We start from the raw sequence: 13,093 nt of genomic DNA on the forward strand, positions 1-13,093 counted from the left end.
GCGTATTTTATAAATAATTTTAAAAGGCCACTCCAACTACCTTACCTCGCGGAGCTTCTACGTAATCAGTACAGGGTCGAATGTAACACGGAACTTTAGCTTTACTTCCACGCCCCATTGTTTGGAATGTCCTACCGGGAATTTCGGCATCATCAACCTGTATCCATTACCATCTTAATATGCTGCGCAAACATTTCATTAAAATACATTGTAAATGCTTTTATTTGTGTTATCGCCTTTTTGTTCCTTGTTCTTATAAAGGTTAATATTTCCAATAGGACCACTCATTTTGCTCAAGATATACGCCAATCCGTACTACTACTTTTACTATAACACCAAGTAGCTTGCGCCTCTGCATTTGCTTTCCCTTAGATTTCGGCCTTTGCAATACTTTTATTTACTTTCTGCCTTTCTCTCAGCCCTTCCTGGGTGTGTAAAGCATAATAAATATATAACTGCTCAAGAAATGATAGATAAATAAGCGAAAAAGCAGTCTCTTCTACTTTTTGTTCTTTCGTGTTCATCCTTTGCAGGTAGTTTATTCACTAAAGTGAATTACCACCAAATATTAGCCTGCTTCTAATGCAACCATATTACATCCCTTTTTCTTTTTTGCAAAGAGGAACCAGTACTTCCTCCTAGACTAACTGCAAATCGGCATTAACTGGAGCTCTCCCCGCAGATGAAGCGTTTAGTGCAAGTGTTAGTCATAGTTTTAATATTTTTGCGTTAAAGGTTATGGCACAGGCGCACCTGGATGTTTTTGTTTCTTTACCTGTCAGTGAAATTCCCCCACCCCGCAAGACCATCAATATGGCTGCTGTAATCGCCTGGTGCAAGCTACAAAGCCTCACTTACCTATACCTTTTTCGCAAGCTCCTTTTCTTCCCAACGCAACGCCCCGAAAACTGTTCGCAGTGCACACCTATGAATGCAAGCCACTAGCACTCTTTCTGGGTTGCTTCTTGAACTCACCAGGGAACCGAACACTTATCTCTCTCCCTTCGCTGGCCTGGTAGGAACTGCTGTTCCTCTCGGATCCGAGAGACCAGCAATTCGGGAATTCGGATTGCAACAGCCATCATAGTGGACTCCGTCCATCACAACTATGCTTAACCTGAAACAAATGTTTTTACCATCATCATTACCACATAAACTTGTAGCTACAACGCACTGTGTAGACGCAGCTTCGCCGTTCAAAAAGGCAATTATATTTCTGGGCCTGTACAGGTATGACATTTAGTTTCTATCGAGACTGAAAACTACTGCGAAGCATATACACGTAACTGTTACTTCCCTTGGCATTGCATTTCTGAGAATTCAAAGCGCATAATTACAAAGCACAGGAAAGGACTGGACGGGACGGCGAAGCACTTCAGCGAGTCATTTATATGATTTTTTTTCTGTTTTGCTTCGATGTTTTTAGCATATTGCCAAGACAATTTCAGATGCAACGTACAATGGTAAACTGTACGACTTGTCAAGAACAACACTGGTATAACTGTGACTGCAATGCAGTATAATCATACTTTTTTGACATATTTGAGCACGCCATCACTTTATCGCTTTTCAGTGTATGATGGGATAGCTCTGTAAATATAACATTTACATTCTGCGATTATAACTGTGGTTGTTTCCATCTTTATTTACTTGGCAGAAATGAAAACGCGCTTGTATCCTTGTTTTTATTTCAGTACCTTTGTTCAATAAATTATGTCCTTCCTATTGCAGGGACCTTTCGGAAAAGGCCGCTTCAACAAGGCGACGGAGACCTACTCGGAACGCCGGGTTCGTTATATATAATATTTAGTTTGCGAGGTGAACGGCGCCTAACTGAATATATTATAGGATCAAAGAAAAAGGCGCTTGGCTGTATTACTGGGGTATACTGAGCGGAATACATGCGAACATATGTTGTCAACTTAGACACCGGATCAGAATAGCTACCAGGAAATCATGAAAAGTTTGATGGATGGTCTTGATTGTCAAAGTGCTCAAAATCTTCCAGTCTCGATTGTATGCAACCCTAACCTTAATACAATCCAGGCCAAGAGACTTTCGTAAGCAGGGCCCAAGCGAGAAACTAAAAAGGCTTTTAATTTCTTTGCATACCACCATATGCAACTGTGAGCTCATTACGTAAATTTTGAAAGTGGAATACGTACTATTCATCTTTAATGGCTTCGAAAAATAGTTCGTGTGAGCGCAAAAGTCGGTCTATAGCGGGACAGTAATATAAGAGCGCAACAAAAACGTGATAAAGAGAAGAAGAGGACAACGTTTGTCGTTGTTGTTCTCTTCTCCTCTTTGTCACGTTTTTGTTGCGCTCTTATCTGTTAGTCATGGTTCACCAACTCGCCCAATCAGCTGTTCTGCTATAGCGGACATTTTGCTGTGAAATGCGACAATAAAAATCGCCGCGTACGCACAGGAACTTGCGAGTTTTGACATTTCCTAAAATCAGGAGTTCAAATACCCCGCCAGTAACGATAAGGCAGGAACTTTTGTGGAAGTAACCATTAGCGTAATTTTGCGCAAGTAAAAGCTAACTTGCTTTCGTGTAGTGCTTGTAGGTATATGCAGTAGGAGTGAACATAGACGCGTATTACGGGAGCGGAAGTTTTGACGAAGGCTTAACAAGGATCAGAATATAAGCACGTTCCGCGGAGCAGGATAACATGGGTGTCGATATTGGTAGCTGTGCGCACACTTTTTGTAGTTTCATGGTTACCTCTGCCATCTGCTCTGGTTCACGCTGTAAGAAAAGCTTATCCGCTTCTGAATGTTAAATTTTGTGTTTAACACCTGCACTGTCATTGCCACTCTATAGAGTACTCTGAACCTGCCAGCTGAGCCGAACTGCTCGTGCCATCTGTGTGGGAGGGAGTAGAAGTTTATTACCGCGCAGGCGTCACTTTCTGTAACGGCTTTCTTTGAGTAACGTGGTAGTGTCCATAGTCCGCGAGAAAGTAATTCAAAGAAATTCCGGTACGAATTCAAGTTATCCTTTATCTAGCGACTGAACCTTTCTCATAACAAAGGCTCTTTTTCACCGTATTCATCAAAACTACCAATTTTCACGCTAGAAAACCTAAGAAAAAAAAAATGAAGTACAGATGTCTACGACCCGCCGCTGAAGTCAGGAAGCAACATGCAAATGCCTGAACACGGTGTTTATCACTTTGTTTGGATATTACGGATCTCGAGTGGAGTGCAGGAAAAAAAGAACCTGTCTCTTTTTACATCCCATTTTCTAAACAATCAAGGCATTTTTTGTTGCGAAACAGACCAGCAAAGCCAAAAAACCGCCAGACAGTCAATAGTTTATCTGATAAAGAGAGTGCAGTTTTGTTCAGTGTTCTATTAGGACTCATTTTGTTCTTTATTACACAGGGTCTCTCAAGTTCTTAGAATTCTACTTCATCAGATATTCAGGGCATCGCGCAGGTTCATTTATTTGGGCTTTACCTATGTCTTTACTACAGGTCCTCTACGCCGAGTGGGGAAGAGTGCGCTGTTGGTACAAGGAGCAGCCTCTCGTTCTTATAAGGTGAGCTGATAAGTACTAAGTGCATCAGCGACGTCGCACTGCTTTAGTACGTCATCTGAGGCTAGGTTATTGATGCACATACAGGCGATCTACTGGGCATGTCTACCTGATGCATAATTTGCATGTAAAGTTAATTTCATTAAAGTTCCTCTCTTCAGCCAAGACTGAGCTATAGTAAGGTGCAGAAAGCAGCTAAATTCATGCTTTGTTTGAAACCTTGTAAACTAAAAGGAACTAAAGGCACAAAATCTGATTATGTGCAGCCAATATGACGGAACCAGTGAGTATCTTAATGGTAAAGTTGATGCCCCATAAATGTCTAGAGGGGGAGTCAGAGTAAAGGTCAGAGCAGGTCAGGACTTCGCTGGGCTCTGCTGAAGGGTTCCATTTTCTCAGCTGTTAGAGGCAATGCCAAAGTTCTTGTATATAGAATAACTGGCTTTAAGATTCAATTACGCGTGTGTTGCAAGATCATTTGTGCTTGCCATATTCAATTATTGAAGTTGTCAGATTATCTCTAACTACAATATCATCGGAGTTTATTTTTCTAATGTTTTGCCATGTTTCAAATTATCAGCAAAACTTTATTTCTTTTCGACAGTCGTGTACATTTATTTCGTTGCATATGTGCTTATAATAGGTATTTATACAATGATGGGGCGCTAAGTAAAATTTGTTTCGTTGCAACTGTTTTCTTCAAATGCTGCGATGACCCTACGAGTTTATGTTTTTACCTATAATAGCGATTTCTATATTATTACTTTCTCTGAAGAAATGATACCGTAATATTGCAAGCAACTAGGATAAACAAGCACAGAAACATAGTAACTAGAGAAATAATCATTAGCTATTCGTTATTCTTACAGATATATTTTATTGCTGTCTGATTAGAGGTGTATGCAACGTGTATAGATCCCCAGTAACCGTCGGCCCTTCTGGACGTATTAACACATAACAAGCTTAGAGCGACATGGTGGTACTTGCTTTATCAACAAAGAAAATTCAAAGGAATTTTCACTGGAAGTGTTATTCCAACTACAGGCGAGTGTTAAAGCAAGCCGATCACTTCATCGCTAATGCGGTCTCCATTAACCAACGCACAGGCGCTACTTTGGCGAGAAGGTCGGCCTGTATTTCGCCTGGATCGGCTTCTACACCACCATGCTCATCCTGCCGGCCTTCGTTGGGATATTCACGTCGCTCTACGGACTCGCCTACATGCTCACCAACAAGCCCACGTGAGTGCGAAAGCTGCACGTGTTAAACGCACCCCGTGATGCGGTCGATATTTTGCTAGTTCGTTTTATTCAATGTGAAAAACTTCCATAGTGAGAAGACTTGGCTATGTTCGCTTGACAGATCGACGGAAGGGATGTTTTTCTCAACATTTCTCAGAGCGCGGAGCTTCGTGCTAAATAATTGTTTCCGAAAGGTGTGCTTCACTACATAGATGTCTTTAAGAAGAATGATAATGTAAAACGCCGAGGTTAATATGACGAATCACGAATTAATAACACGCTTTGAAATTCGTCATTGCTAAAAACTAAATTAAGAGGAAGGTATTGGCGAATTTGGCAAACCAGAATACCATAATGAGTTGATGCGTTGTTTAAATGCAATCTGTCTTACTGATGATCCGTATTCAGAGAAATATGCGCCTTATTTACCACGAGCCATTATTTCACTGAAAAAAAAAATAGCTCCAGAATCTGTGAATTTATAAAACATTTTGTCTGCGCGCAAGAGAAAACTGGCAGATATTTTGACCGATTCAAAAATCGATCTCAGAGCATCCTCCCTGGTGGGATTACAAATTGCGAATTAAATTGGCATGCATTGGTCTAAGCGCGTTTATTTTATAAATCAGACACCAGGATTATGCTGTTCTGACAATAAGTCTTTGAAATGCAGCGACTGACGAGCGTTACAAGTAAGTGTACGATCAGGAACAAAGGCCTTCCTAAACAGTCTTCGCGTAAAGCTAGAGGTTTGAATTTAAATTCTATCCTTACTTGATACGCATTCTTCGTGGTGGAACAATGACTAATTCAGGCGCTGTCGCAGAGAGGAGGCCTGCGACCCCAACACCTTCGGGAACTTCACGCTGTGCCCGAGCTGCATGAAGCTCTGCCCCTACGATCGGCTCGGAAACAAGTGCACTATCACCAAGGTAAGCGTAGGTCTATTATGCAGCACACTGGAAATCCACCTGGTAGATTCATTGAGCCAGGCTTTATGTTACTTACTTTCGGTTTTTATTCATTTATCTATTCAGGTGTATTAATGTGACCATTACGCGGTAAATAATTTCTCAACGACAAACTAGGAGCACTGCAAGCTCTGCCTGATCTGCATTCCAAGACAGCACGTTGTGTACCTTGCTTCAGCGGTCAAACTTGCATCACTTGTATCCTAACAAACGTTTTTGAGTGCTCGCAAGAGGCTCTTCCCTTAAAGGCCTTAAAATTACCACTTCAATGCAGTGCAAGATAAATGATCAGGAAACAGCGATTCGTACTATTCCGTCCTCGACTGTAAATTACTCCTGGTCAAAGATAAATCGAAATGAACAACTTTTCGCGCATATCTGTCATTTTTCTCTTACGTAATGCTGTAGCTCTGAGGCAAGTTTCAGAGAACCAGATTGAAAGCAGCCGTTCCTTCCTCATTTCCACCTCGCTGGGAATAGGCTTGCGAGAACCTTGCCGTTTTCACCGCAAGCTATTTATAGAAACACCCAAATTTTCATTTAACGAGGCATGTAGAAGCCGGAATGCTTCAGAGAGCCGAACTTCGTTCAGACTCTTACATCGCTTAGCGTAGTCAACAATATCGTTATGCTTTTGAAATACATCGTAAAATGAGCATAGAGAACATGACTATCGCAGTATGAATTAGTGTATACGCGTTTGGGTGCCCAACTTTTATAAAGAGTGATCAGGATCTGAAGTAATAAGAACTTATCGGAACCTGATATTGGCATAGATCTGACGTTATGTGAGTGTTCTGTGGTGTTGTGCTGCTCAGCTCGAGATTGCGCGTTTAATCCACTGCCGCTGTCAGCTCGTCTTGGTGACGTGAATTTCTTCCCAACTTAAATATTAATTATAGTGCTGCAACTGTACGAGCCTAATTAAAACAAGCCGTGTATGCAGCATAACTTCTCCTGACCTTATAACCTAGGTATTTGTTGCGTCGGCCCAGCCGTAGTAAGCTGCAGCACATTAACCGCTGTTCAAGAACAGTCAGCATCAGGCATGTGCTCGCGCCAGCATAGGGCAGATTGCCCAAGCTTCACTGCTTGCTGAACGGACACTAAAATATGTATGGATTTTTTTATTCGTGGACAAGTTCCAGAGAAAATCTGGCATGAGAAACGTACTGCTTTCCATCTAACAGAGGACGAGACAGTGTAGTGGAATACGAACTCTAAACCTTGCCAAGAATGACATCTTATGGAGAGCATAACGGTCGGGCCGTCCTTCGTGACTTTCCAGATTGTTTCTATCTTCGACAACTCTGGCACAGTCGGATTCTCGGTATTCATGTCGCTGTGGGGTGAGTACGGATACCTCTGCTGCCACCTACGTTCAATAAGATAGCTAAAATGCAACAAGAAGAAGCAGGGGCGAGCATCCCTCTCAACTGCGTATAGCACAAAGAAATGTGTGTCTAGCGTAGCTGTGTTCATATTGCCAATGTAAAATACATAAATACAATCAGCTACAGGCTTTAATATATTATTGCAATTGCACAGGTTTCTTAGAAGGCTTTCTTTCAGTGTTTGTGCAAAAATACGCAAGCATAGAAAGTTATACCATGGAAGATGGGACGTAATTATGTCGCGTGTGTCAGAATGCGTCACGCACGGACTTTCGCCCGTTCGTGTTTGATGTTACAAGCGCAGTAATAGAAACTAGTGCCCGGAGGGAAAGGAATAGAAACACGAGACTTCATAGGCAGTGCTGAAAATTCAGCTGGCTGCAACAACATTATTTCGTTTAATTTGTAGTAGTTTACTATAGATGTAAAACTCACGTTATGGTCTCAGCTACCGCACGACGAGAGCCATTCCGGTGAATGTTTAAGTCCTAAATTCCAGCACCCTTTTTTCAAGTGACGCATAATTATGCGAAGAATCGACTGTTGGCCTAGTTGTTACATGATAAGAGCAAACACACGGCGCAAAATAACCAGGACGAAACGAAGAAATAACACGGACAAGGCGCAATCGCCGCCAATCCCGGTCAAAGAACGCATGTTTTCATCGTATTCATTTGTTTCATGCATTGCCTATGTATACTTTATTTTATTTATACCCTATTTGTTTTAATGTTCAATAAATAATCATCCTACTTGACTCGCAGCCACAATATTCATCGAGTTCTGGAAACGACAGCAGGTCGTCTTCGCCTTTGAGTGGAACTTGAGCAACGTGGACACGCTCACGGTCAGTGTAGAGCCTTGTATTCAAACACTGCTTTACGATACCTACTCTCTTGCACCAGTACTATGCGCCGAACAAACGTAGTTGCCTTTTATTACTCAAAATTGGTGCTATCCTCGTAAGTGGGGAAGCATAGCCCACCGCGTTGTCCAGCTTTCTCGCCATGCATGAGCATTACAAACGACCGAACATGGATTTTTTCTTCTGTCACGCGCTACTACGCAATTTTTCTTTTCTGTCATTTTAACTTGTATTTTTTAGCTTATTTTTATTTTTAGTACGCATTTTATGTTTTATCTTGTTAATTTCACTATTCATTACTGTTGCACCTTATGTAGAGCGCAGTGTTTAAAAATGCTTGTCACCTTCAATAATACTGTAGGAGCTAACTTTTCATTTTTATAATTTTTATGAAAAGTGTGTTATGAGCATTTTAATTTTTCATTCAAATACAACTGTGATTTTTCAGTTTCTGCATGCCCATATGCTCTTGTACTGGTGCGTGATGTGTAAATATATTTCTTTTGTTTCTAATGTAATACGTTTCCACTGTTGATCGGTGGTTGGAGCGCAGTCAAGCTGCAAGGACTCAGCTTTTTCTCCGGCCACCTTTTTCGCCTTGTAAAGTTGCGAAATAAAGATACTTTGATTGATTGATTGATCGATCGATCGATTGATTGATTGATTGATTGATTGATTGATTGATTGATTGATTGATTGATTGATTGACTACATAGCGGCGCTGAACCGGTTGTTCATCCCTCGTATACTGACCATTACAGGATGGTACAAGGCATCGGTGGGGGCCATGTTTGTTTTTCCAACAGAAGTGGAATAAAATTACGACAAATGGCTTCAAACAAATCTTGTGCTAATTATTCGAAATATAATATAAAGGTACAATACATATTCGATTTGTTCCGAATAATGGGAAGTACACGTTTTGATTTGATAGAATAAACGAATAGGATGATATGCTGTTGCTACACAAAATTTTATATATTTTCATATCTCTACTCATTTGTTGTTTAAAAAAAAAATGACTTACAAACCAGTTATGAATTTCTAAATCTGATAAAGCGACTGTGAGATAGAAGTATTTGACGGTTAACATGGAGCGGTGTGCTTGAGGTGTGTCTGAAGTGCCGGTATCATCGTAGGTATGTCACGAAAATTCTCCTAATGAACTTATATATCTGCTGTCAAAGGCGCCGCCACTACTGATCAAAAGTGATTGCTTTAAACGGAACACTGCGCTTAGATCTACGTGTGAGTCGCTAACATTCCCGGTGCATCATTTCACAAAATGTAGGTTATGTGCATTAATATCCCTGTCTTAGTTGCTGTTCTTTCACCTCTTGTTTCCCCACAGGAAGTGGTGAACCCGGATTATGAAGCCAAGGCACGGGTCTACAAACTCAACCCTGTCACCCTCGTGAGTGAAGCCGAACGGCTAGGCTGCAAGGATGTATTTAATCAAGACGATTCATGCCTCCTCGCGCAGTTACTATTGGACAGCCGAATGAAGTAGAAGTTTGGTTCTCGAAAGAACAAGCTTTTCTACTAGGTTTACTTTGCGCACACGCGGACGTACTACAGGGACTGCAAATGAAGTCGTGGAATGCGTGGGCTTGGAGAACAGGCGGATGTTTTAAATTTTTTTAAAAGCCGCTTGAGCTATGGGGTATTTATTTAGTCATCTAACTACTCTCATTGGCGCATACGTGCGAGCGCTGTTTATATGAACAATTGGCTCCCCAAAACACGGTGCCTTTGGTACAGTTTGATTATAAATGTAACGCCACATCACTGAAGTACAGGCAAAATACTGAACTCAATTTTTTTTCTTTTGACCGTGCTTTCATTTCAGCGCTACGAACCTCACGTTCCTTTCTGGGAGAGAATCGGAAGAGTCGCTGCTGCAAATGTCATCCTTCTTTTCATGGTATGTCACCTATGTTTTTATTCTGTATTTTAACGAGACGCCTCTATTTCTGAATGCTAGGACGCATCAAATATCCAAAAGATTTCCCATGATGCTAACATGTACAGCGGATCATCAGATTCGAATGAAAGATCTCTTCTCGCCTGATTGTTTCCCAACAAAGCAACCGCATTCCATTGAAGGAAGGCTGGAATGAAGACACCGGAGATGAAACTCGGGAGCAAGGGTGACATTTTGTCGGTTTCGTCATTTGAATTCTTGAGAAGTGTTCTCTTTCCTCTTCATCGCTCTGGTCAAGTAAATCATAAATCAGCCCTTGGCGAAGAAATTCCAGCACGTGTCACCCCATGAGGCCGAAATGCTCTGTATCTTTAATGCTTAGATGTTAAGTTTGTCACCTCAACCTACCTTGGACAGGCCGTTTCCTCCAAGTCAAAGAATGCCTAGCCAAAGTAGGAGCGTGCAGTGCATAAAATGCGTGTCGTAGCCAGTGGGCGATGTCTGCACCCATTTTCATATTGCAGCTTCGTTAAATTATGGAAAAAAAAAAATAAATCAATTAACCATACCATCATTTCCTTTGATAGACAAGGAACAATCTGAAGCAGAGAAAAAAAGCCTAACGATTTGCAGAAGCAAGTTATGACAGTCCACATCGAGTAATCATATTAAAGTGCTATTCTTTATACCATTACTTTTTGAAGAAAAAATATTGCAGCTGAGCAAGAAAGTAGTGGCCTATTCTGACAGAGAGTATGTGCGCAAGAGTTTGAGCATGAAATGCGTCATCACGAAAAAGTTTTTTCCAAGCTTACCGCTCATTTTAGCCGGGGTAATATCACTAATCACTCCCATATATCATTTGCATACATCAGCTCAATATCAGTATCATCATTTTGGGCCCACGCACTTATCAGTGGCTGTCAATTATGGCCATTTGTAAACGAGGTTATTTCGTTTTCGGCTCACATACAGAAGCGCCTCCTAAGATGGAATATCTTAGGAGGTGCTTCTGCATGTGAGCCGAAAGCGAAATAACCTCGTTGACAAATGGCCATAATTTACAGCCACTGATAATTAAGTGCGTCGGCCCAAAATGATGATAATGATATTATTTGAGGGCAGTGGAAGCACCAAACAAATTAGAAGTGAGCAAATCCCATATACAACTTTTGGCTGTTTGCAGAATGGCTATGTGAATATAAAGTTCGGACTGCATGGCGCATGCGCAGTATGCTGCTGCTGCGCTATATGTGCAAATCTGAAAACTGCTCACATCGGCCAGAACAGCAATGACATGATGGAGAAATCTTCAGAAGGCTGTAAGGATGACTGCAGAAACTGTGTTGCAAAGGCAACATCTGAGCCACAGAACACATAAAGGAATACTCACTCAAAGCCCAAACGTGAGGAAGCAGTGACGATGATCACCGCACTGTGAAAAAAAAAAAATCGAGTACGATCGGAGCTATCACAGCATAGAGTTTCTTACTCTTACCTAGAGGGAAAGCTGTGCTGCCGTCTATGGGCGTTTACATGGAGTTTCCAGACGGCCAGTTCAGCCACCATGGGCGCTCAAAGCATCATGGGCCGGTGAGCTACCGAGTGCAGAACTACAACTTTTGGCCAAAACTAATGCAAAGATAAACGTTGTTCTACCGTAAATAATGTCATAAGATTGAATATTGTGACTATAAATTATAAAAAGAGAGAGAAACAGAATGCCAGTGTGAGATTTATCCAATATAAGCGATGGCCCTTTCTCCTATTGGCTTAGTTTTGAGCAGCACAAATACCAATATTTCGCACTTAATAGGCAAACTTTGAAATAGAAAAATGTTATGAAAATATTTATCGTTGTGCCATCACTTAAGGAAGTTTTTAGTGGCATTTCGGGAAACAGAAACCATTTATTGGCGACGTCTGCTTTTGCGCCTTCGCTACTATGGCTTTCGCGGTCTATGTACGCAGCTTCAGATGATGATGATAACAAAAAAAAAAAACATTGCAGTAACGCCACTCCACGTACTCGAGAAAAACTGACTGTCCCGCAACAAGTAGCACACCGGCCCATGATTCTTAGCGCGCCCATGGTGGCTGAAGTGCAGCGCCCTCAGCTTTCCCTCTAGTTAGTGTCAGGAACTCTATGTATCACAGCGTTGAACTGTTGATGTGTCAGTGACGCAAGGTGCTAGAGCGTAAAACTATAAAGGAATGCTCTGTAAAAAATTACGTATACCTCTTGAACTATCTCAAGTATCATTATAACCCTGAAAACGCGTCAGGCTCCTGTTAAAACTCGTAAACAGCAGCCTCTTTGTTGTTTAAACATGAGTGTAATTGAACATAGGATGTGCTTCAGCTATGAACATTGTGGCCATGAATGAAACCGTTGCACATCTCCTGAATATCTCCAGTAGAAGAAAACCTCTCGCGTTCGAGCTTGAAATCCAGAGCAAAGTGAAACCAGGACAGCAACGCCGTAGCTGCGTCACTGAAGGCAGCTAGCATTCGGTGAAAAGAGGCAAATACTATTCCAGAATTGAGAGATTCTTCACTATGCGTTTACTGTCTACATGCAGCTGTGCGTAGTCATCTGCACGGTGTTGGGCATGATCGGCTACCGCATCATCATGGTGACGTTCTTGTCGAGCAAGTTCTCTCGGCCCGTGGCACACATCGGCACCAGCGCCAGTGCATCCATGTTCAATCTGGCCATCATTCTGGGCATGAATAGGGTACGTAGTCATGCACTGTCATACGTTTCCGCCTCCTCCTCGCTTCAACACCGCCATGAAATGTTCGCTCTTGTTATTTACAATTATTGTAGCTACGCGTAGCAAAGGAAAGCCTAACGTGTTAATTTTGCAGCTAATTAGTGAAGTAAAAAAAAGTTCACTATAATAAATACGTGTCACTACTCGTCCTTGTGGTCAGTCTCTCTGATTACATTGTTAAGCGTTTGCTCGTCAGCCTTAGCACCTCAACCACTACTTGCGTGCAGATGACGCAATCGCGTAGCGCATTGATGTCATAGCAAATTGAAGTATATTTGTCTACAATATCCAAAAGAACACGGTCAACACCGATTATAACGTCGGCACAGTCTCCCCATTGGTCAGCAATAAGGTGAACCCTGGCCTCTTGAGCA

The 13,093-nt window shown here is 41.7% G+C and overlaps 1 protein-coding gene across 1 annotated transcript in view; it reads left to right on the forward strand.

The window, feature by feature from the left end:
* LOC146173165 (anoctamin-4-like) overlaps nt 1-13,093 on the forward strand; it is a 45,894-nt gene that overhangs the window by 17,370 nt on the left and 15,431 nt on the right. The window contains exons 11-19 of the mRNA XM_084585149.1: nt 1,732-1,788; nt 3,486-3,550; nt 4,654-4,788; nt 5,615-5,720; nt 7,048-7,108; nt 7,918-8,016; nt 9,338-9,432; nt 9,868-9,942; nt 12,525-12,680. Of these exons, the coding sequence (XP_084441275.1) occupies nt 1,732-1,788; nt 3,486-3,550; nt 4,654-4,788; nt 5,615-5,720; nt 7,048-7,108; nt 7,918-8,016; nt 9,338-9,432; nt 9,868-9,942; nt 12,525-12,680 (849 nt within the window). The remainder of the gene's footprint in view (nt 1-1,731; nt 1,789-3,485; nt 3,551-4,653; nt 4,789-5,614; nt 5,721-7,047; nt 7,109-7,917; nt 8,017-9,337; nt 9,433-9,867; nt 9,943-12,524; nt 12,681-13,093) is intronic.

This window comes from Amblyomma maculatum, chromosome 11 (genome assembly GCF_055883805.1).
Source record: "Amblyomma maculatum isolate TAMU_Amacu chromosome 11, ASM5588380v1, whole genome shotgun sequence".
Classification (NCBI taxonomy): Eukaryota; Metazoa; Arthropoda; class Arachnida; order Ixodida; family Ixodidae; genus Amblyomma; species Amblyomma maculatum.